At 44.2% G+C, this 25228-nt stretch overlaps 1 protein-coding gene across 2 annotated transcripts in view; it reads left to right on the top strand.

The window, feature by feature from the left end:
• Positions 1 to 25228, top strand: part of phactr4a (phosphatase and actin regulator 4a) — an 83376-nt gene that overhangs the window by 39418 nt on the left and 18730 nt on the right. For both annotated transcript variants that reach the window (XM_080735910.1, XM_080735909.1), the window contains 4 exons: positions 9738 to 9908; positions 10942 to 11022; positions 12728 to 13978; positions 18693 to 19073. In XM_080735910.1, coding sequence (XP_080592036.1) covers positions 9738 to 9908; positions 10942 to 11022; positions 12728 to 13978; positions 18693 to 19073 — 1884 coding nt within the window. The remainder of the gene's footprint in view (positions 1 to 9737; positions 9909 to 10941; positions 11023 to 12727; positions 13979 to 18692; positions 19074 to 25228) is intronic.

Raw genomic sequence — 25228 nt, 5'->3', positions numbered from 1 at the left:
TGCCCCGTCTTGTATCTCCTAACCGACTCTCTCTGCCTCCTCCACTCTCCCTCTCCCTTTCTGCACTCATTTCACTGGTGGAAAGCAGCTTAAGTACATTTACTTTACTCCCAAAGTGGGTGCCGTGATGCCAGTCCAGGGGTGCCTCCGAATAATTTCATAATGTTTAGAATTCATCAATATCACTTAGTAAAACACACCTGGGTTGCACTGTACTGGGGTTAACTCTCTTCACTAAAAATAGCAGGCAAAAATTGTACTCGAGTTACTAGTTACTTTGTAGATTTTGATTATTATTACAATGTATACATTAACCCCTTCAACTGAGACTTTCTGCATAATGAGTACTTTTGTTACCAATACCTTTTTACCTTTTCTCGAGTACATTTTGAATTCCGGACTTTCAGTTGTAACCGAGTATTTCTACATTGCAGTATTGATACTTTTGAAGTAACGTTTTTCCACCACTGCTCTCATTTACATCTTTAATTTGGCTACATACCTCTGCCACATAACGATGCGTGCCGCCACTTTCGTCACTTTAATTGCCCGCATTTCAGATTCTTTGGGGGCGCGCTGCTTGCTCATTACACTGAGAGAAATGGCCAAAGAGGAATTGCCTTGCTTGAGGGCACAACAAAGCAGCCTTTATTGTTGTCAAGATGCCAGAGAAGTGATATTTGGGCTCCCAGACTAATATTTTACACCACTGGCTGACTGTCGGTGCTGCTGCCCTTTCTTTTAAGTTCATTTAGAGGAAGTACTTTAGCAACTTGAGTTAGTCGCAGAAAAAAAAAAGAAAAACTTTGCCACAGGGCAAAGCAGAACTGGCACCCTGTCCGTCTCTCAGAGAAACTAAATTAATTAGAAATTAAAGCCAGCGGGTCTACTGTAGCTCAAAGGGAGGATAGTAATCAAACTAAACCGCCAACTGTTTGACCCCAAATAGGGTTTAAATAATTATAATTATTATAATGCTAATATACAGTGTCACACATTACTTTCGCTCGTGCCACTGGACAGATTTACGGTGGAAAATGGGGCCCTGTGATTTCACATGTAGCTGCTGTCACAATAGAGTAGCGGCCCCTTATCACCCCGAGCGCACACACACACACACACACACACACACACACACACACACACACACACACACACACACACACACACACACACACACACACAAACACACAACATTGTGAGGAGTGACATCAACGTTTAAAGAGGCAATTATATGAATATCATTTTTCATTTTTTGGGAGCTTTTTAACTGCAAGTCCAAACTTGAACCCAAAACAAAATTTGAATTGAAAAATAGCAGATGTACAAGCTCAGAACGCGTCGAGCTTGTACTGTAGATCGGCTATTTTGTGGTGCACAACACAAGTGTGCACAAATGAGTAGAGTATACGTATCTCATATCCCTAAACCTAACTTCTAAATGCCTAATCCTAAACATAACCCCCACCTGAATCATTTCCTAATTCTAAACCTAAGCCTAAACGTCCATTTCTCACCTACTACACTTTTGAGGGACATTTGGTGCTCACAAGCATTGTAATTCATGCACGCACGCACACACACACACACACACACACACACACACACACACACACACACACACACACACACACACACACACACACACACACACACACACACACACACACACAGTGATTAATGTGGCTGTCAGAGGCAATGGGGAGAAAATGTAGATAGTGGAAAGCGGTTGTAGCGTTTTCTAAAACATTAAAATGCAGTGATGTGAATGTGTGCGTGCGGCGACTGCGTGGTTGTACTCTGTCATGTCCGGTGGTGACGGCTGCTCTCTTGTCGCAGTCGGGCAGAAACCTTGTATCTCCATGTTTGAAATTACTATACGAAATACTTCATCATACAGGAGTCTCACCAACAGTAGTGAAAATAGCTGATCTTACAAGCTCACAATTTGTCCTGATGTTTTGTGATATCAGTGATATATCAGTCTGACTGACTACTTTTCACTGACTCTTTCTCAGTGGTCCTATGAGGACTTTCGATGAGCTTGTATTTTTGTAGATCAGTGGTTCTCAAAGTGGGGTCCACTCTCTCTCTCTCCCTGTTTCCTGTCTGTCTCAGCTGTAAAATTATAAAAGGCCAAAAAGCCCCCCAAAATAACTTTGTATTAAAATCAATTATTTTCTGTAATTGATTAGTTTTTATTAGCTGTTAGCACTCCTACACTGTAGATATCATCTACACAGTGTCATCTTGGGAAAGGCTCGAGGCGCTGACATTTCTTCTGAAATATCTTCCTGTCTGAACATGCACAACATATTATGATATACAGTTTCACTACAGCGGGTGTACTTTTCACGCGTCTGGAAATTAATGTGTGTTGTGATCTGGGCTGTCCAAAGGCTCAGTTTAACTTCTGCATGGAGTTTTGCAAAATCCCATTTTATGCACTGCACCCCTGGCTCCAATGAGGCAAATTATCCTGCCATATTGTTATTTTCTTTTCATAATCGAGCTCTCATGTCTCATAAATTGGCATTCCTGACATTCTTACCAATGTTAACATGCGTGCTTCCTCCAAAGCTGAAGTTTTTCCCAAGTGTTTTATTTCTAGCCTTTCTTGTTATTTCTACACCTCTTATGTGAAGTAAATGGAATAAGCAACGGAGCAAATGGAACATCCCTTCTCCTTTTGTCTTGTTTCATGCAAATGAAAGGTATGACAAAATAGATAAAATACTGTAATGGGCACGGTGGTTCAGTGGTTAGCACTTCGCCTCACAGCCAGAAGGTCCTGGGTTCGATTCCCGCCGGGGGAAGCTGTGGGCGCTGGGGGCGTGTTCCTCCACCCGCGTCATCAGCACCCACACCCTAGGTGGGGTTGGCGATAGGGCCTTTCTGTGGTGAGTTTGCATGTTCTCCCCGTGTCTCCTTGGGCATAGGCCCTCACACAAAAACATGCAGTAGTCCTGGTTTCTATACTACCTCCCCCTAGCCAGCCGGGTGCTCCCCAATGTCCCCTGGCGCGGCAGGGGGAGAGCGGAAACCAGGACTACAGGTTAGGTAGTCACCGGGTGAGAAAAATGGGTTGCAAAAATCGTGGGATAAAAAACATTTAGAAAAAAAAATACTGTAATGACTGGAATATGAAAATCAAAATAATAGTGCCAAAATGGGACACAGCTGGCAGCTGTTTCTCAATGAGACATCATTTCCTAAATCCTAAATGTAATCATCTACAGTAGCTTGTTCACCATGCCTGGATAAACATTACAACACTAGCATACCACTGTTCATCCCCAAATATTGCCAAATGGCATTTCAAATTGCCCTCAGCAATGCCTGGCTGGATATTGTAAGAGTGTGTGTGTGTGTGTGTGTGTGTGTGTGTGTGTGTGTGTGTGTGTGTGTGTGTGTGTGTGTGTGTGCGCGCGCGCGCGTGCGTTTTTACTGCATAACCCATTATGGTCTCTGCAGAGGTGTAAAGTAACTAAGTACTGTTTTTATTGTACTTAATAAGTACTGTACTTAAGTACAATTTTGAGGTATTTGTTACTTTACTTGAGTATTTCCAATTTCCAGTACTTTTACGTCTACTAACTCCACTACATCTCGGATCCAAATATTTGTACTTTTACTCCACTACAATTATTTGAAAACATTAGCTACTACTTACTTTGCAGATATAAATTGTATTATAAAACATACATAAACCAACGTTAGCCCTATTTTATACCTTGAATGAATGCACTTATTTACTTGACACCACTGCTGTCAGCACAGTATTGTGGACCATTCTTTGCGGCTTGTACCTTTTGTACGAGTAGGAACAAACACTCTCTTGATTCTCGTTTGTTTGCAAGATAACTTGAGAATGGAATGTTTTATCAGGTGAGACTAAGCTGACCTCAAAGCAGACGTGCTGACTGCAGGTCAGATCCTCTCACCAGTTAACCCATTAAGACCCGGAGGCTGATCAAATGCCTTCTAAATCAGTAGGTCTCAAACTTTGTATGTGCCAAGGACCTCCCAAAACACCATGTGTTTGGCCATGCCACCTCCCACCTCCCCCCTTATGAAAATGTGTTGTGCCAGGGACCTCCGAGCTTCTAGATCTGCTATTTTTGAAAAATCGTGTATATTTGTCTAATATTTTGACCCAATTCTATAAATGTCTTCTAAATTCTTCTTCTAAATCAGGGGTTCTCAAACCTTTTCATGTCAAGAACCACCAGAATAATGTACTGTATTTGGCCGCCGACACCATCTCAAAAATGAAAACTATATATATATATATTTGCACAAATCTTCATGATTTTTCAAAAATAGTAGATTTACAAGCTCACAGCGCGGCACTCGGTTTATTCAGGAATAACTTGGAAAGTAATTATTTCTGTGTATGCCAAGACAGGGTCCCATATATCATGAAACAGAGCCTCTCATTTTGTATCAAATGTTCTCTAGCTGTAAAAAAAAATCATACATTTTCCAATATTTTCCAAACACGTTAAAGATTTTTCAAAGAAAATAAATTCAGGAATAGCAGATGTACAAGCTTGATGTGAACTTTGAATATCTGCTATTTTTGACTAGCCAGCACTAAAATCTAAGGTCAATAAAGTTGGGCACAAGGATGACAGAACTGCGGTGGCACTTTGGTAGGTCCAACAAAGCGGCAAACTATGTACACAAGATTAGACATTAAGGTGCCAAAGAGTGTCAAAGCGGTGTACACGAGACACAGGGATCCAACACATGCATGCACGCAAACATTCACAACATTAATCTAGTAATAACAGTTAATATACAGTACAGTCGACTCTCGTGTAGACCTGCACATGTCAGTGTGCAGCGGACCGGTTATGGCAGCTTGTTTCTTTTCCTTTTAACCCATTAAAGGGATAGTTCACCTCCAAAATTACTTTTTTTTTTTTATTGATTACTGACCCCATGGAGACATGAATTCATGGAGATATTTTCTTTTTCTTTTTGTCGTTCAAATACATATAATCTTGGGGGTCTTCAACATAAAAAAAGGTTTGAGCACCTCTCATATAGAAAAAAGGTTCCTCTGAAAACTGTTGGATTTAGAAGCGGAATCTGTCACAGGTCTTTAATGGGGTAAAACCCAGCCTTGTGCGACACACACACACACACACGCACGTGCGCGCATGATGTAATCGTTCGCTCTGCGACTCATCAGTGAAGAATTGTAGTGGAGGATGCACACCCACGCACTGCGCACAGTAGCCTTTGATGGGCTTCACAACAGAGGAGCATGATGGACCCCACCTGGGACCAGCTGACTCACGCTTTCTGGCAGTTACAGAACACTGCCATCACCATGATACGTTGTACATATTATACACCATAGACACTGTTGAACTGACTGACACTGTACATAGTATATACCATTGTCACTGTTGAAGTCTGACACTGTGCATCAGTGGTGTAAATTAACTAAGGACTAGGAAGGTATTTCCACATTTCTGTTCTTTAACTTCTGCTCCACTACATCTGAGAGGCACATATTAGACGTTTATTCCACTGCAATTATTTGAAAACTTTAGTTACTACTGTAGCTACTTGCTAGAGTTGGATTATTATCACAAAACATAAGGTAACAACTTCAGCCCTATGTACATGTTCAGCCATATGAATCTAATGAAGCTCGCGATGTGGCGCATTGTGAGCTTGTAGATAGAACATTTTCAAATGTTTCCCCCCCTCCTCAATACGTGTTCCCAATACTTTTGCACTTTTTAAAGTAAATATTTAATTCTGGACTTTTATAGTTGTAACAGAGTAATTCTACATTGCAATATTGATACTTTTACTTAAAGTGCCGCTGACACACTCCGCTACAGGGAGCCGGCGGAAAAAGGTGGCAAGCCCCCCGGCCCCCCGCTTTTAGAGTCCCGCTGCCCGGCGAGAGGCAACATCCCCTCTTCGGTGAATTTTAGCGAATCCGCAATTTCAACAAATAAACATAAACAAACATATTCTCATGAACAATGGGAATGTAACAACCTGATTTGTGTGGAAATATAATTTTTATATGCACAGATTTATATACATTTCGTGTCTTTAGCTTTAGTGCTAGCCCAGTAGCCTGTGTGAGCAGAGGAAGTTGCTTTCTAGTGCGACCCTTTGGGCGATGGGAAGAGAATGTACATTGTAGGTACAGTACTACATTATAACTCTATGGTACAGTATGGACGCGCCGTGACGTCATCAACAATTTTAGCCAAAAATTGCCAAAGATTTCCCTTGTCTTTTTTCATGACACGCCCACTTTAAGTAAGAAATGGGAGTGCCACTGCTGTGCATAACATCCAAATAGTCACACTGACATACTAGGCCTGTCATGAATTGATCAAAACATTTCAGGTGATGACTAATTGTCATGCAGATAATTGCCATTGATGGCTTGGTTGTGTTTCGAACATTGCAACATATACAATGAAAATGACATTCTCTGTTGGCACGTTAGGCATTGCAAACAATACAATTACTCATGCAGTAGCAGTTTCATATTCACTGTTGATCTGTATTTACTGTGTGTATCCAGTCATATATAAATTGGCGATAGTGGTATATAAATCTAGTTTATTTCGATTTGGAGGTCCTTGACGTGATGAAGTTTGAGAAAACCCTGGTCTAGGGTGTTTTAATAGACAGTAGACAAAATTACAATCCAGTTGAAGGTTACTTATTGTTGTTCCTCTATTAGTGATGGAGTGTTGAATGTAGCATGGCATCACAGCCCTGTGTTGTGTTTATGATGGAGACCAAGTGAGTCGGCCAAGGGAAACCTCATAAGAGCGTGTGATGTGTGTGTGTGGTGTGTGTGTGTGTGTGCTAGAACTCACACCTTCTAAATAGGTTTTTGAGCGGTGGTCACAACGCTCCTATACGTGGCCGTGTGTGTGGGTATGTCTGTCTCCGTCCGTGTCTGTCTGTCTGTCTGTCTGTCTGTCTGTCTGTCTGTATGTAGCCTGCCCTACAGTACCTTTTATGACCACACATGTTAAGGGAGGGGCGCTGTTTTCAGGCCAGGCCAGGCACACACACACACACACACAGGGGGGGGGGGGGGGGGTGTAAGAGGGTGCTGTTGAGACTAGCCTGGGGGGGGGGGGGGAGACAGAATTCATAGATCTAGAACACATAGAATTCATAGATATAGAACACAGAATATGTACAGTACAGTACAGGGTTGGTGGGTAAACCACCGCTCAGTTCACACGGGTGTGATTTTTTACTTCCTACTATCTGCGAGGCATGATCGCGATCGTGAAATTGCATGTTTGACCCCCAGACCAACCCCATCTTTCAAACATGGCAGCCATGTTTGTTTACATTATAAGAAAACATGATGGCTGCTATCTCATGAATGCATGAAGGGATTTCCAGGCGGATACTTTTGTTTGAAAGCTGTGAACAGCGTGCACCTACGTGGTGCATGATCTGTGCATGGCCGTACATGATCTGTGCACTATCGTGCACGTTAAAAACGAAAATAAGTTCGGCCTGAAAGTGGCCATTTTTAAAGGGCATCAAATGAAAATTGTTGCAACATGTTTACCATTAGAAAAATATCCAGGTTGTGCTTAAGCTTTGGATAAGACATTTAGATTTTTGTTTTAGGGGTTAGACATGGGCCTAATTTATACTTAGTTGCAAGCTGCCCCCCCCCCCCCCCCACACACACACACACAAACGTAAACATTGATGTCCTCACAACTATATAGCAATACAAGTGTGTGTGTGTGTGTGTGTGTGTGTGCGTGTGTGCGTGTGTGCGTGTGTGCGCGCGACTACACGTGCGTGTGATGTCTGACAGCTGTGGAGGCTCAGCGAGGTGCAATAAGAACAGGAATTCGGAGCAACCTTCACCCCTTCCGCTGCCAGCAGAAACCTAGCACCGCGGCTATAGCTTACATGCTAAGACCCGTTGTAGCGTACATGTGTCCACATGGCCTACTGTCCTGGACACCACCACTGTTATTACTAAGGGGACTTAATCCCTGGGGAAGAGGGGTCAACAGCAACAAGTGGCTACATTTTGTTGTACGCTGTGTTATTTCCCCCCAGGGTACGTTGTTGTGGGGTAGAGCGGCGCTTTGTTTTGGTTACCTCGAAACGTCCTTAACCACTTGAACCCCTGTAGCGCCCCTGTGGGGCGGAGATCTGCCGGAAATAGTGGATCCATGGGCTCACAACAACGTGTGGCATTGTGGTGGCACGTGAGCTTTGTAGCCTGGCGTGTTGACTTGATACTCTTTTGCACCTTAATGTCTAATCTCATGTACAGTACATGCATGCTGCTATGTGGACGGTGGACCTATACCAAAGTGTCACCAGCTCTCACCTTATGTCTGACCTCACGTACATACTGTACCTGATGGTTTATAGCAGGGCTAGGCAACTGGCACAGATGCCAACATTGACACAGGGGTGGGGTGTTCACTGGCACACTGGCATAAGTGCGAGAGAGGATTTATATTTTAAAATCAAAATTTGTTTTAAATGTGGTCAATTAAATTAGTCACCCAATTTTGCAGCAAATTACATCCTACACATAATTCTACATTCATTAAAAATCTGAACTTTGACTGGGAGGGAGTTGGGGAGATAGGTGGGTTATTGTTCTGAGTGTAATGGTCATTATAACAATGTCCTGGCACACTGACTATCTAGAAAATAAAACCATGGCACTTCATTTTAAAAAGTTGCTGACCCCTGGTTTATAGCATGTGCATATACTGTAATGCCTATCTTAAATGTTCCTTAAATGTCTCTTTTCTTTCTTTTCTCCTTGTTCACACCTGCCAGCACTTGAACGTTCTGATGCAATTGCTTTTGATTTTTATTCTTCAAGATATGGAACGCTGGAATCTCAGTCACTGCGGCCGTGTGCAGCAGGGCTAGTTTGTTTTACAAGGGAGAGAAAGACCGCCAGCTGAGCATGTTTGCTGCTACTACGTGGCTTATTTCTAAACTATGTTTTTTTTCTGGACGTCATCTTGAATGAGATTCAAAACAAAGTGGCTCTGTAATTAAAATGATGTTTGAATCAATGTGCCGCTTTGGGAATCAGGTGGATGTAATCAAGATTCATTCTGTTTGGCGTGTAGGCTTTAAGTTGCACATGGCAGATATTACACATAACCTAAATATAAAAGATGACTGACACATTTGACAACTTTATACTTTAAAAAGAACATTGATAGTGGAAATAGCCGATCTACAAGCTCACAAGGCATCGCATCGCATCGCAATTAGGGCTGTCACAATTATTACATAATCGTCTTATCGCAATTATTTGACATAATCGTGATTATTTCTCATGATCGTCATAATCGTTTCCATGTTGAAAAATGTTCATATATTTAAAAGAAAGTCAAAAATAGATGCGACACGTTGTGAGCTTGTAGATCGGCTATTTCCACTATCAATGTTCTTTTTTAAGTGTAAAGTTGTCAAATATGTCAGTCATTTCTTTGCATATTTAGGTTGTGTGTCATATCTACCATGTGCAACTTCAAAGCCTAAAAGCCAAACAGAAATGTAATTGTCCATGACAAAAACACAATTAAATTGTTAATCGCAATTATTTGAGTGACAATTAATCGTCATGTAAAATGTCCTAATCGTGACAGCCCTAATCACAATTATGTACTAATGGTGAAAGGCCTATTCCTAACTCCATCTCTCTTGTGTTGTGTGTTTTCCAGACGATGAGGTGGACCTGCAGCGTATCTCTACAGGCAGCGAGGGGGGCCACTCGGGGGACGGCACGCCTCCGTCCAAACGCAAAGGCAAGTTCTCCAGCCTGGGACGCATCTTCAAGCCCTGGAAGTGGAGGAAGAAGAAGCCCAGCGACAAGTTCGCAGAAACCTCCATAGGTACGTCTGGTCAATAACGTATTTACAGAGGGGGAGGTGAAGTCGGTAGCGCTGTCGCCTCACATGCTAGAAGCAGGGTTCCCACGGTCATGAAATTCCTGGAAATATTTTGAAATTATAAAAATATATATTCCAGTACTTGAGAAGTTTTGGAATTGATCAAGGGTCCTGGAAGGTCCTGGAAAAAATAGCTATGCATTGTCTTTGGATATTGATTTTGTTAATACCTCTGAAATTACAAATTAAACATTGGCCAAATTGTCAAATAATAGAGACAGAAATTGTGAAAATAGCAGATCTACATGCTCACAACGCCTCGCAACGCGAGGCGTTGTGAGCATGTAGATCTGCTATTTTCACAATAAAACGGTGTTATACAAAATTCCTCGCATAGGAGTAAGCGACTCATTATTGAGCTGAATTATTGTTATTTAGTCCTGGAAATCGGGTTAAATATTCTGGAAAAGCTTTGGAAATTAATTGGTAAAGATGTGTGGGAACCCTGTAGAAGGTCTCTGGTTCGATTCCCGCCAGGGACGCTGTGAGGTGCTGGGGACGTGTTCTCTGCCCTCGGTGGGTTTGGCGAAAGGGCCTTTCTGTATGGAGTTTGCATGTTCTCCCTGTGTCCCCTAGGGTAGTAAGTTAACCCTCACAAAGAAACATGCAGTAATCCTGGTCTCTATACTGCCTCCCCCTGGCCAGCAAGGAACTGGTTGGAAATAAGGTGTTCCTTCCACTATCTGCTATGTCCTACTGGGGAAACTCCTGCCTGTCCGGTGATAAGAAGCGGCCTGCTCACCTCATACATTGAAGAGGAAGCATGAGCTCAGTTTGGGACCCTCCCCTGGTTGGCAGAGGGAGAACAGAGCCCAGGATTACAGCTTAGGCAATTGGTACCGGGTGAAAAATAGGTTGTGGGAGAAAAAACATTTTATGTATGAATTTACATTATCTTGGCCGCATTAATTATTATTATATATTTATGTATATATTCGGGTGTGTGTATTTTAAACACTTATGTTTTCTCTTGCAGTTTTAGAGCGAAAGATCTCCGTGCGGAAAAGCCGCAAAGAGCTAATCGAAAGAGGGGTGCTGAAAGAAATCCCTGAGAATGGTGGGTATATGAATTAATGGCATCAACACACAATAACTCTCCTCCCCAATGCTGTTACAACTGCAGACTCACTCAATTTCCGACCGTGATCTGAAGACTCACCTCTTCAGACTCCACCTTGCCCTAGCCTTGACAGCCATTCAGACTTAAAATGTAATTTAGATGGCATGTTATTTAGACAGATTCTAGGTTCCATTCTTTACCTGTCATCCTACAGTATCTACAGTATCTATAGTGTCTATAGTTTAAATGTGCAGATTATAAGTTTGGTATTGAGTTGTCTACTTTAGACCAGTGGTTCCCAAACTTATTAACTCAAGACCCAAAAGAGCAATCATGTATTTGCCCGGGACCCAAACTAGTGAAAATAGCAGATCTACAAGCTCACAAACGTGGCAAAATGTTGTGAGTGTGTAGATCATCTATTTTCACTACTTCTTAAACATTTATTTTGAATTCATGGAATTTCTTATATTTATTAGGGCTGGAATGCGCTAAAAAAAAATTATCTAATTAATTACAGGCTTTGTAATTAATTAACTCATTTAGTGCCCCTGAAATTAACGGATTATAAAGTCCACGATGCCACCTTCAGGCTGGCATCACCGCCGTTATCTTATTTTGAAGGCCAGAAGTCCACCACGCAATCACTTCCGGTCTGACGTCATCGGATCGTGCGCCGGAACCGATCGTTCTCCACGTGGAGTTGTGTAATGGCCGACCGGAGCTTTTATCATTGTGTAACATAAGCGAGCATCTGCCTCCATCCTAGCTTCTAAAGTGTAGTTTTGAGATAATGGACATTAAAGATGAGATCCCCTGTCCACCTCAATGTTATGGATGGGACTATTTTGTGCTCGTGGAGCCGTGATGATGCGAAATCAGCGATGGATTTCGTCTCCGGACCCGCGGCCATTCTTCTCGGTAATGTACTCGCCGTTACAGTAATATATTACTTTTCCCGAGTATACTCGGGATTGGCACTGCATATACTCTATTACTTTTCACGAGTATTCTCGGGATCAGCACTAAATGAGTTAATTGCAATTAATCGCATTTTAATCGCATATTAATATTTGACCCGAGAAGCATTTTCTTTTCAAGTAAAACACATATTGTTTTACGAGTGAGTTTTTTAAATCTAAATTTCGCTTCCACTGGGCCAAGCAAAGCGCTCTGATCGGCTACTTCTCCCTTTGCGTTTGTTGTCTCTTCTTGGTTGGTGCATCGCTATGATTGGTATGCCCGAAACTGAAGGTTCTACAGTGCAAAAACTAAGTGCGATTAAAATGCGTTAATTTTTTTAATCGCGTACATTTTCTGTAATCGCAATTAATCAGTTTGCAATTAATCAGTTAAAGTCCCAGCCCTAATATTTATTTATTCATGAAATTACATTTAAAACTATCATTGAAAATGCAACGAAAATTGTTTTTTTGTGAATGTTTTTTTTTAAAAGGGTTTTGAAATAATAATTAAAAACGAAATGTAGAAAACAAAGTAAAGGAACCCACAAAAATGTGTCTGTCCGTGACCTACAAATGGGTCCCGACACAGTCATTTTCCTCTGATCCTAGATTTATGTATGTATTTACATTGCTTACTGTAAGCCGCTCTGGAAGCGTCTGCTAAATGCCTAAATTGTAATAATTGTTCCACCACTGACTGCTGCTTTCTGTTTGACGACGGCGGGGGGTGGTGACAGAGAGCAACGAGGCGAACCACCACCACCACAGCAAATCCCATCTGGTGAAGAATGGCCACCCGGTGCCCATGGACGTGGACCGGGTCTCCCAGTCGGGCGGCGGCGTGCGGGTGACCCGGGGCGAGTCGGACGTCCGGAGCAACCCCTCCTGGCTGCCCCAGCCGCACGGAGGAGGAGACGAGCGGCGCGGGAGCAGCATACCCCCGGAGCCGGCGGACACCCGCCGGAGCCGGGTGCCGTCGGATGCCTCGGGCCGCAACCGCGCTCCGCTGGACGTGGACTCTCACGCCCGGCTCGCCGTGGAGGCGGACCGGCGGAGCCGGCTGCCCTCGGACATGGACAGGCGAGGAGGAGGTGGAGGGGGAGGGACTTTACCCCGGGGACACAACGCCCCCGAGGAGGGCAGGCCGCCGCGGAGAAGCGGGGAGGACAGGAGGGAGCCCCGCGACGACAGGGAGGACAGGGGAGGGAGGCGGGACGAGCGCGAGGACGGCGAGAGGAGGGAGGCGAGGCGAGACGAGCGCGAGGACGGACGGGAGTTCAGGGAGAGGAGGGACAGGAGAGACGAGAGGACGGACAGAGAGGACAGAGAGGACAGAGAGCGCAGGGAGCGAGACGACCGGGAGCGCAGGGACAGGGAGGACAGGGAGAGGCGAGACAGAGACAGAAACGACAGGAGGGGGGAGGAGAGAGAGCAGGGAGAGAGCAGGGAGCGGAGGACGGACAGGGACAGGAGAGAGAACCGTGGGGAGAAAGAGGAGCGGGGGGACAGAGAGGAGAGGAGGGAGGACAGGGGGGAGCGGAAGGACGGCAGGGTAGAGAGGGAGGACCGGGAGAGGAAGGAGAACCGAGGGGAGAAGGAGGAGAGGAAAGAGGAGAGGGACGAGCGCGAGAGGAGGGACGGTAGAGGAGGAGGAGGAGAGCGGGAGGACAGAGAGAGGGAGGGGAGGAACGAGCCCCAGCCCCAGCCCCAGCCCCAGCCCCAGCCGCAGCCGCGGGACAGACGGGAGGACAGGGACAGGCGGAACGAGCGCGAGCAGAGGCGGGAGGAGCGCGAGCGGGAGCGGCGGGAGAAGGAGCACCCTCCCAGGCCCGTGTCGGAGATGGACCACCTGAGGCCCAGCCTGCAGAAGAGCTCCTCGGAGGACAGCAACAAGAAGCCGCGGCCCGCCTCGGAGGCACCGGCCGACCGCCGCTGCACCACCCTGCCCCGCTACGCCACCCCCACCGAGGAGCCCCGCGGACGAGCAGGTAAAGAAGGTCCACAGTACGCTCACCTGGCACACGTTATCCCATTAAAGGACAGCTCTGCTCTAAATAATATCTAGGCTCATTTTCCTACTTCCCTACTATCCCAAATTACTATCCATGGGGTCTTATTAGGCAGAAATACCCCTGTTGTCCAGTTTCCCCAGCATAAACCCGGAAGCTCTCATTGCTTAGAGAGCCCACGCGCTTTTTTTTGCCATTTGTTGCGGTCAAAATAAATGTGTTACTAGTCATTACAAACTGTGCTGTGAGGGCTGCTGGGGAAACTGGACAACAGGGGCATAGGGTAGTAATGCCCCTGTTGCCTAATACATTGGTTCTCAACCTTTTCAGACCGCGACCCCCAAAATAATCAAATTATGACGAGCAGTAAGAGTTGAGGCATAATATTTTGTATAACACGGTTCTATTGTGAAAATAGCAGATCTACATGTTCACAACGCCTCGCGTTGCTAGGCGTTGTGAACATGTAGATCGGTTATTTTCACAATTACTGCCTCTAATATTTGACAATTTTGCCAAAGTTTAATTTGTCATTAAAAAATCCTTAAATTGTCACTTTGGAAATGTGCAGATACCTGCTTAAACTTTATGTTGGTTTCTTTACTGTTGAGTGAGAAAACAATGTTGCACATTAAGTTACCGTAATCATCTGGGGACCCCCCAAAATAATTTCGAGACTCCCCTGGGGGTCCCGACCCCCAGGTTGAGTACCACTGGCCTAATAGACCCCATGGACACAGTCATTTGGGACCAATACAAGTAGGAAAATGAGCCTAGATGTTATTTAGGGCGGAGTTGTCCTTTAACACCTGAGGCCGGTTCTACAAATGTCCTCTAATTGAAGGTTTCTATGATCAGTGGTGCTCAAACGTTTTCATGTCAAGGACCCCCAGAATCAATTGTATGCATTTGGCCACAGACCCCCATCTGAAAAGATTTTGTTCCAGGGATGGCAGAAGCAAAGATTTGAGTTAAAAAATGTTCGCACTTCCTTCACAGGTGTGGCCAATGATGCTAATTAAGGTTGTGTTACATAATGATCATGGTGCTGCGATGGGACTCCCTCTTTCCCAGGTGTTTTGCCTGGGTGGGCGTGGTTATGTGCCTAAAACGCACCTCACAAACACTATGCACAAACCCCAACAGAAATTATGCCTAAACCTAACCTCAAAACCGTGCCCACCTGGGCGAAACACCTGGGACAGAGGAATATCGTGCAGAGATATTGTGCATGTTGGCTCACTTCATTAGTATAAGTGGTGCGACCTATTAAGGAAGTAAGGTATGTGCATAGAGCAGGGGTCTTCATTAGGGGGTCCGGGACCCCCAGGGTGTCCTCAGAGTTACTACATTGGGGCCGCCATATCTTTGTGTGATAGGATAATTATTTTAGATTAACAACTTGAACCCTCACGTCCCTATTCTGAGGAGAACTTTGGCCTAAAATAGCCGATCTACAAGCTCTGTAGATCGGCTATTTTCGGCAAATAGGTTGGGTGGAGGTAAAAAAAAAAAGAGCAGACCAAGTACTGAGTGTCAATTTACAAAGTATCGACAATTGAAGTGATTAAATGTCTGAAAAAACACATTAACACAAATCCAACATCAACTGATGACAGCGCTGTTAAACAAGTCTATGAATCTACCTATGAAATTGATGAAAATCTGCAACACAGTTTTATACAACATGTAGGGGGTTTCCCTGCTTCATCTGTCTCTCAGCTAAGTCGTCCTTGGCCTGAAAAGGTTGAAGACCCCTGGCATAGAGCCTATTACTTGCAACTCGATGCATTAAGCATGTATATACTGTATGGTCAAGACGATCCATTGCAGTCAAAACCCAGCAAACCTGGCGTCCCTATTTTATTTCCTTCTAAAATAGCTGCTCTACAAGATCACGGTACTCCATGACGCAACCCCATGTGAGCTTGTAGATTGGCCGGGTTTTGAGAGGGAGAGAAAATTGAATTAGGGCTGAGGTGGTTGACGCGACCTTTGGATTCGTAGGCTCTCTCGTTGGCTAATTAACGGCTGATTCTGTTGATGGATTACGTTGTTTCCCAGGGCAGCGGATATAAACAGGAAGTTTATAAAGGTTACAGCGGTCAGGAACAGTGCCGTTATTGTTTACACAATTAAACCCTTCACGTGTACAGCAGCCGGCAAATGATCTTTCTGCCTGCAGCTCAGCATTACTTCAATTCTTCCTTTGTGCCTCGGCAGAAATATATACAATTTAAAATCCGTTCCAATCTCATAGCACCCTCGTCAATAGCCCTTACCCTATAACCATCGTTTAGATCTGCCACTGAAACGTCCCCAAGCTCCAGGAGTTTCTCCGCTAATTGCATCGGTCAGAGATGGTTGGAGAAATGAGCAATGAGCCAGTCGTTGATCACAACGCCGCCTCAGCTACTGGCATAATCGCCAGTCCCTCCCATGCAAAGTGCTTTTGAATAAAAGTGTCATCGGCCCAAAGTGACAGATAATCATACTGCAGACTCCAGAGAGGGGTTTAAGATTCATTTATTTCATAGCCTGACGCTCGGCCTGAATTGCATTTCGTTTCACTCCATTATTCAGTCTGAACGTGCTTATATCCAAGGCAGTTTCTGGGATGGGCGTTGTCAAAGAGACAGTCTTCTGCAATTGGTTCACCGTCTGACCAACACGACAGTAGCAAAGCAGATGACGTAGTGTTGTTATGTGGCTGGCTAGTGGCTAGCCTGTTGCTTGCTAGTGCTACTTGCTAACCAAAGAAACAAGGCAGAATAGGAGCACTACAAACTAGTATGGCTCTCAGACTACCTGAATCGACCAAAACAGAAGTTTAAAGGGGTGTGGCTAGCGATTCAGTGTCTGGAACCAGGCTATTTATTTCATGCAGTGAAATCTTCCACACTTCTGAATCACTCACAAAGGAGATGGGGAACAGACGCGTGAAGAACAGACGTCGCTCTCAAAAAGTGGGCGTCCAGGGACCCCCGGGGTCCTTGAAGGGGGTTCCAGGGGGTCCCCAGAATTTTCTTTAAAACATGGCATCAAAATCCGTTTGACCATTTTGAACCCATGTACATAGTCTATTTGAAAATAGCTGTTCTAACAGGCTAACGTTATGAGCTTGTTAGACCTATTTTCAAAGAAATGTCATGAAATATTTGCACAAATCTTGCATGGGAGTCCCTGACACTGTCCAAATACATATTATTTTAGGGCTCCTTTGACATGAAACAAGTTTGAGAACCACTGCTTCAAGTTTGAGAACCACTGCTTTTAAAATACTGTCGCGTGCCATTTGTATCAAAGACCTCAAACTGCCTGACTCTCCGAGAGGAGGTTTTAGATGCATTTACGTCATCTAGTGTAGAGAATATCCCAGGCTGTGAATCACTGACACAGCGAAGGCAGCAGGAGACAGAAACACGTGCGTAAAAGATAAGAGCAGACAAACCTTCATGGCTCCTGTGTGAGGAGGTCGTTGTACTGTGTGTGATCCTCTGCACTTTCACCGCTGACTGTCAAAGGCTCCAGAATGACTGTTCTACCCTCTTCTTTTAAGCTCTTTTAAAAATCCGCTTATTCATACAAGGCTCAGCTCTGTGTTCTTGTGTGTTCTGCTTTTCTTTCTTGCACTTTTAAAGAGTTTGAGAGCTCCGGTTCCAGGAGGTGCACAGCTAAATGAGCAAAACAGACAGACACAGAAATGGGTCCCGGCCCATTGTTTGGGAAACACTGCTGTACACCAGTGGTTCTCAACCTTTTCAGGCAGCGACCTAGCCTGGTTCCAGACCGTAAATCGCTACCCACGCCCCTTTAAAAATTTAATAATGGAGTGAAACAAAATGTTTTAACTGGGGACCCCCCACCCACCCTGACGAGCACTAAGAGTTGAGGAATTACATTTTGTATAACACGGTTCTAATATACACAGCCTCTAATATTTGACAATTTGGCCAATATTTAACTTGACATTTTAGAGGTATTAAAAGGTCCTTAAATTGTCACTTTAGAAATGTGCCTATACCCTATATATACAGTTCATTCTTTTTGTTGGTTTGTTTACTGTTGAGAGAAAACAATGTTGCACATTAAGTTAATCATCTGGGGACCCCCCCAAAATAATTTGGGGACCCCCCTGGGGTCCCGACCCACAGGTTGAGAACCACTGCTTTACACCACTGCAAAGGTCTTCAACAGGCGGTCCGGGACCCCTAGGGGGTCCTCAGAGTTACTACTGGGGGTCCTCCAAATCTTTGTGTGATAGAAACTTTTTTCTCCTTTTTTATACTACTAACCACTTGAACCCTAATGTCCATATTCTGAGAACTTTAGTCAAAAATTGCAGATTTACAAGCTCACAACGCCTCGCACTGCGAGGCGTTGTAAGCTTGTAGATCGGCTATTTTCGGCAAAGACGTTTTGGTGTAGAGGCGAAAAAGAGCAGACAGTGTGAAATGTCAAGTTATGCATTGACGATTCAAGTGGTTAAATATCTGAAAACACAAATTGACATGAATCCAAAATATAATGATGATTTTGCTGTCAAACAATGAAACGTTATGGAATCTATGAGAAGGTTGTGGGGGTCCCTGCTTCATCTCTCTCTCAACTAAGGGGTCCTTGGCCTGAAAACGTTGAAGACCCCAGGTTTATACCACTGAATACAACTGATTTTCATTCCGATTTCCTACAGAATCCACTGGCGTCCGCTTTGCCCCGGACTCGCCGCAGCAACCACGAGGAGAATCCTCCCTGAGGGAGCCTCCTCCCCCTGCCAAGCAGGCCATGATGCCCCCCAAGTGGATGGCGGCGCCTCCCTCCTCCACCGAGCCGGCTGCCACCACCACCACCACCACCAACCCCCCTTCCTCCTCCTCGTCTTCCTCTTCTTCCTCCTCCTCCTCGTCGGGCTCGGCGCCCATCGCGGTGGCCAAGCCCCCCAGGACGGTGTCCCTGATCTGCGAGGACCCCCCGCCGCGAGCCGAGACTCCGCCCCCTGTGCCGCCCCACGCCAAGCAGCCCCCCGTGCCGCCGCCCAAGCCCAGCAACCGCAACAGCAACCCCGCCGTGCTCGGTGAGTTGGCCATGTTTTCTGACAAATGTTTGCTTTATTTATTTTTTCTTTGATTTGACATTTATTAGTGTGGTTGCCCAACAGGGCAACACATTATAATCCTAGGGAAACTTTATAGACTTCTAGGGTAACTTTTTATAGACTTCTAGGGTAACCTTTCCGCTGGCATTGGAAATGGCAGGGATAGGGAATCAGTAGGGAATCAATGGGAGTGGGAATCTGTAGGGAATCAATGCGAGTGGGAATCAATAGGGAATCAATCGGTCGAGCTTCACATGACAGTTAGCTTACTGTAGAATATAGTCAGCAAACGTCAGCAACCACTCTCGCAATTTCAAATTGCATCTTTCTAGTTTATTACTTGCTTCTGCGATCGGCTGGGTATATACTGTATGTATGTATGTCGGTGTCCTCTCTTGTTTAAGACCGTAGCCCAATCAGGGACCAGCATCTCTGGCAACATCATCATTAACAGCCAATGAGTGACCAGTATTCCTGGTGATGTTATTGGCATCGCCAGTGGTAATGCCAGTGGTGTGCGCACCTCATGACGTCTCTACTTCAATCCCAAAGAGGACTAGCAGTTGTGCCAGGTAGTCTCAGCATTTAGAACAGCAGTTGTACTAGACAGTAGTCATAATGTTTTTTTTTTCTTTTTGGAAACGGTAGATAGCGGTAGATAGCCTACTTGTGCTCTAGGAGTAAGTTGGCACCTCGACAGAGTGCATTTCTAGTTACAGCTGTAGTCCCGTTGAGATATGAGACCTGACAAGCAGACTTGTTTGGGCTTGCAACTGTCCAAAACATAAACAAACATTTACATAAAATAGAAATGTAAAAAAAAAATAAAGAGCTGTCCATACTCCTTTCCGAACCGCCGAAAACTTTCTTTGGAAAAAGGGAGGCGACCTAACCACGAATTGACGTCATTCTGATCTTCGGGAATGGGCAGTCCCAGAGCTTTTACTTGGAACTCCGTGCACCTCCATGATGTCCTGACTCGCCCACCAGCTACAGTTCGGAAAGCCTTTTTCCCAAACCCAGGGGAGAATACCAGCATCCATATTCTGAGGGGAACTTTATAACCAAAAGTAGCTGATCTACAAGCTACCCGTTTGTACTGTACATCATCTATTTTAGGTGTACAGGGGAAAAAGTACAAAGCAAACGGTGTCCAGTTTGCTAAGTCTCGTGGGTGCTAGTGGTTAAGAGTGTCAAAAGTCATAAAGCAAGAGCAACAATGGCATTCAGTACGCTTTTCCATTTCGTTTCGCTTACCCCCACCTGGCTGCAAACAATGATTTCGGTTTAGATATCACTCAGACAACTTCTATCTCATCAATGTACCTTTCATGTTGTTTCATAAATCACAGCGCTCTTATCCTTTTAATTAGCTGTGTCACACAAAAGTAGCAATAATAGCCTGTCTACTGGCTCACATTTTGACCAGGCTGAAAGCGATTACCCCCTGTGGGGGTTCACTAGTTTATTGAACCGATAAAAAGCATTAACAAGAGCTTGTGACTAAATAATAAGATGCATTTGGAACACAGCTTCTTTTTGTTCTATTCCCTGAACAGTTAGGGTTTTGGACCGACAAGGTTTCCAGTTTCCCCGCCAGCGCAGACATGTTATTTAGTACAGCATTGTTTAATGATAAACAAGGCCTTCGCTTTAATGAAAGTCTGACATAATAATGCTCCGGGTTGTATATAAATAGAATTAGGCCTTCGGTCAGGACCGGCATATGTTGGGATTATGAATGAAGCTCCAGTAGAAATATGTACTTAACAGAAGGCAGACATGTGTTCAGCAGCATGGCTTGGTTTGTTGGAGGGGACGACAGCTGGCTGGCACACAGAAATGTCTGTTGCCAAACATTGTTAATATCCTAGACTAAATCTTTGATGAAAAATGTTCAACGACTACCTATCTTCATTGGCGAAAAGTAAAAACAAACTAAGCTATGCTGACTATTGATGTCAGTACCATAGGAGAGATAACGGCAAATGTAGAAGAATTGTTATTTTGATCCATGTTTGCCTAATTGTGTAGACTTCTTGTAAATTAATTAATTCAGTTTAACAACTCCAAATGGACCTATAAGGGTAGCCATACACACATACAGTATAAAATGGTAAATGGTGCATTTATATAGCGCTTTTATCCGAAGCGCTTTACAATGTGCATTACATTCACCCATTCACACACACATTCATACACCGGTGGCGGTGGAAACCATGCAAGGCACCAACCAGCTCACCGGAGGCAACTTGGGGTTCAGTGTCTTGCCCAAGGACACTTCGACATGTAGACAGGAGAAGCTGGGATTTGAACCGCTGACCCATGGAGCATTGACCAACCCACTCTACCTCCTGAGCTACAGCCGCCCATCAGGGTCCATAAGGGTCCATTTGGTTTAATTTGACACTTTCAAGAGTTAAAGATCTACGATATTAAGGGTCCATATGGTTTAGCCGGGGACTTTAACCTGGGGACCACCTGGAACCCACTCAAGGACCACTGGTGGTCCCCGGACCACTGGTTGAGAAGTGGTTATAATAAGCGAACATGGCAGCACTTGGCTGCTGGCACGGAGAAATGAAGCCAGGGAAATGTGTGCACACACCCGTATGCTAGTAAGCATAAGCAACGCTATAATTTCAGCCTACTTAAGAAACGTCTGTCAACAAGCCTTCCCCAACACACGGCACGGAGGATGACAATTACACCTCAGCCCCTCCGAGGAAGGAAAACAACATGCTTTATGGTGATAAATCTGCGCAATTATACCTTACACTCACCAAACTGTAGTTATTCACAAACATGCAAGCACAGTCAGCAACACCAAGTCAAGTTCCGAACCCAAATATTGTAATTTTAGTCACACACAGAAAAAGGAAGTATAAACACTGATTTTGAGGTTGTTTTGTTATAATTTGCTATGTTTTCAGCCTTCGTGAAATGGTAAATAGGTTTATGGTTGGCTGATACATTTGGTTCTGAATCAACTTGATTGTTAAAAGAATTGTGTGGAATAATTTTTCGTACCATCTCGTTCAGGAAATGAAAGAAAGAAGGAAAGAAAGAAGAAGAAAAAAGTAAAGGATAATGACTAATTACATCATATGTATACAAGCCATATATTCTGGATATTCATAATTGTTTATAGATTTGGCACCTTCGATTTATATACAGACAATGAGAAGCCTACATTTGTGTACAGCAACTATGTGCATATGTTACTTGAAGTATTTTATTTTACCCTCATTTTGGGCCAGCCTTCATTCTAAATCCTTTACAGTTCCCACTGTAAACCGTGCGTCAGCGGGTGGCTCATAGTCATTGCGTCTTGCAGCCTGTTTTTATATGCATTATTTAGTTTCAGTATCACTTCAGAACAAATTTAAACAAGAGCAATTAAAACATTTAAAACATTCTCTCTGAACTTGAATCATCAGTAGAGCTCAGCCGTGATACCTCTCTGAGAGATTTATCACAGTGCTGTTTTGAAGTCTATTATTTTATATAGTTTTGTATTGTTATTGTACCTGCAGCGGACACAGCACATATTGAATGATTGGCTCCTGAATGTAACAAAAACTAAATGAATCTCCATGAATTCAATGCTTCCTGGGGGGTGGAATATTCCTTAAAGAGAGCGATAGAGATACAGAAAGCGAGGGAGACAGCAGTGGTGTAAAGTAACTAAGTACTGTACTTAAGTACACTTTTGAGGTATTTGTACTTTACAGTCTGTACTTTAGTATTTCTAATGTACTTCTACTCCACTACATCTGGGATCCAGATATTGTACTTTTACTCCGCTAATTTGTTTTGAAAACTTTAGCTACCAGTTACCACTTTAGCCCTATTTTATACCTTGGCTATTTGAAAATAGCCTATCTACAAGCTCACAACGCGTCGCATCGCGACGCGTTGTGAGCTTGTAGATCAGCTATTTTCAAACATTTTGTACTTTTACCTTTAATACTTTAAGTACATTTTGATGCTAATACCTTTGTACTTTAACTCAAGTACATTTTGAATTCTGGACTTCTTCTTGTAATGGAGTATTTCTTACTGCAGTATTGATACCTTTTACTTAAGTAGAAAATGTGAGTACTTTTTCCACCACTGGGAGACGGACAGACAGACAGACAGACAGACAGACAGACAGACAGACAGAGAGAGGGCGCAAAACAAGAGATGGAAAGACAGACAGGCACAGAGAGAGAGAGAAGGCAGACATGCTCTGTCTTGTCTCAAACAGTGTTTTGTGCAGCCCTGGCACCCTCTCCTCACCCCAGTTCATGAGTCACTTCACAGTGTTTGAAATGGACCGTGATTGGCTGAAACAGTGGTGTGTGTGTGTGTGTGTGTGTGTGTGTGTGTGTGTGTGTGTGTGTGTGTGTGTGTGTGTGTGTGTGTGTGTGTGTGTGTGTGTGTGTGTGTGTGTGTGTGTGTGTGTGTGTGTGTGTGTGTGTGTGTGTGTGTGTGTGTGTGTGTGTGTGTGTGTGTGTGTGTGTGTGTGTGTGTGTCCTTTAACCCCCCCCTCCCTAGTGTCCTTGTTTACATCCTCGTGCGCTCTCAGTGAAACCAGACCCGACACACACACTCGCACACACACACACATAGTTCCTAGTCACCACGCACACATTTCCATAGCATTTGTCATCAGCCGTGCTTCCCATAGGTACAGGTCTGCAGTCCCATGTGAGCACGAAGGCCGCGATACGCTTTGTTGCGTGGGGTGTGGTGGCGAAAAATAGCTGATCTACAAGCACGTGGATCAGCTTATTCTCAGTGTGGCCACGCCGGCCTCGCAACTTGCTGTGAATCTCAGGGTTTGAGAGATCAGCTCGATGACTGCCTCGGAGATGCTGGCTAAATGCCGCAGGGAAGGACCTGTGTTTTTCTGCATTGTGTAATGGTCTCCTAGGACTACACACACACACACACACACACACACACACACACACACACACACACACACACACTCTCTGTGCCGGTACACTGCAATCTCATAGGCGTGGGACGATTCACATACCTCCCGATTCGATACAAGCTCGATAGCAACCTAGTGTGCCGATTCGATTTATATTGTGATTCTTAAGTACATTGCCATTCTGCAATTCAACAATTTGATGTATTGTGTGTTTTTCTTTTATATAAAACCAATTCTGAGCTTAAAAAAATATTAAAATTGCATTATTTGCGTGAATCCCTACAATCACAGCAGCAAGCTGTGGATCATACACCGTTGCCTCAGTCTCTTACTATCGAGCGAGACTGATGTGTCAGTGTTTTAACATGTATTGACTTTGCGGGGAAGTATTTTATTACGCTTAAGTGTTTTCCAATCGTCTTCAATTGGTTGTGTTTACAGCACAGCAGAATGTAAAGGCCAGGTTAAGGTTCTGCAGCCCAAGGGCTTTTATTTTTTTTAACCCATTTAGAACGGGTACACATTTTGTGTATCATTATTTTATGCTTTAACTATTGAAAAATAGCAGATATACAAGCTCACAGCGCGGCACCGAGTGCCGCGCTGCGAGCTCGTAGATCTGCTATTTTTGAAAAGTCGTGAACATTAGAATTTTTACCCGATTCTATAAGAGTCTTTTGAATCCTTCTAATTCTAGGCCTAAATGGGTTAAGTAGAACCTAGAGTTCTGAGGTTTAAAAGTTGCATCTATTGCTCTGCAACTTGCTTACTGCTTCAGGGGAACACACGTGGTTCTGGAAGTGGGGTCCAGGGACCCTCATAGTCTCTTGAGGGGGTTCCTTATTATGAGAGTGTGCAAATTGTTTCCTTTGCTGTCAATGTGTGTGTGTGTGAATGTAAATGCGCATTGTGAAGCAGTTTGGAGAAAGGGTGATACAGTTCGTGCACATACAGTAAATGCACCATTCACGTTTACCATTAGTACTGTCTTTTTTTTTTTTAACAACGCACACATTCTAGTCTGAGAGTAGCCTGGGATCCCTTCACTTTTCGGGGTTTGATCCGGTCGGGAGCCGAAACCACTCTACGTCATGTTGTAGTCCTAGAGACGGACAACACTTTGGCCGGAACTATCAAACCGGAAACAGTTTAACCCAAAATAATGTCCCTGCGCTCAAGGACATACATACTTTTAGGGCCCACCTAC

This window comes from Nannobrachium achirus (assembly GCF_963921795.1).
Source record: "Nannobrachium achirus genome assembly, chromosome: 10".
Classification (NCBI taxonomy): domain Eukaryota; kingdom Metazoa; phylum Chordata; class Actinopteri; order Myctophiformes; family Myctophidae; genus Nannobrachium; species Nannobrachium achirus.
The sequence above is the reverse complement of the archived record's forward strand: the minus strand, read 5'-3'. Positions and strand labels throughout refer to the sequence as shown.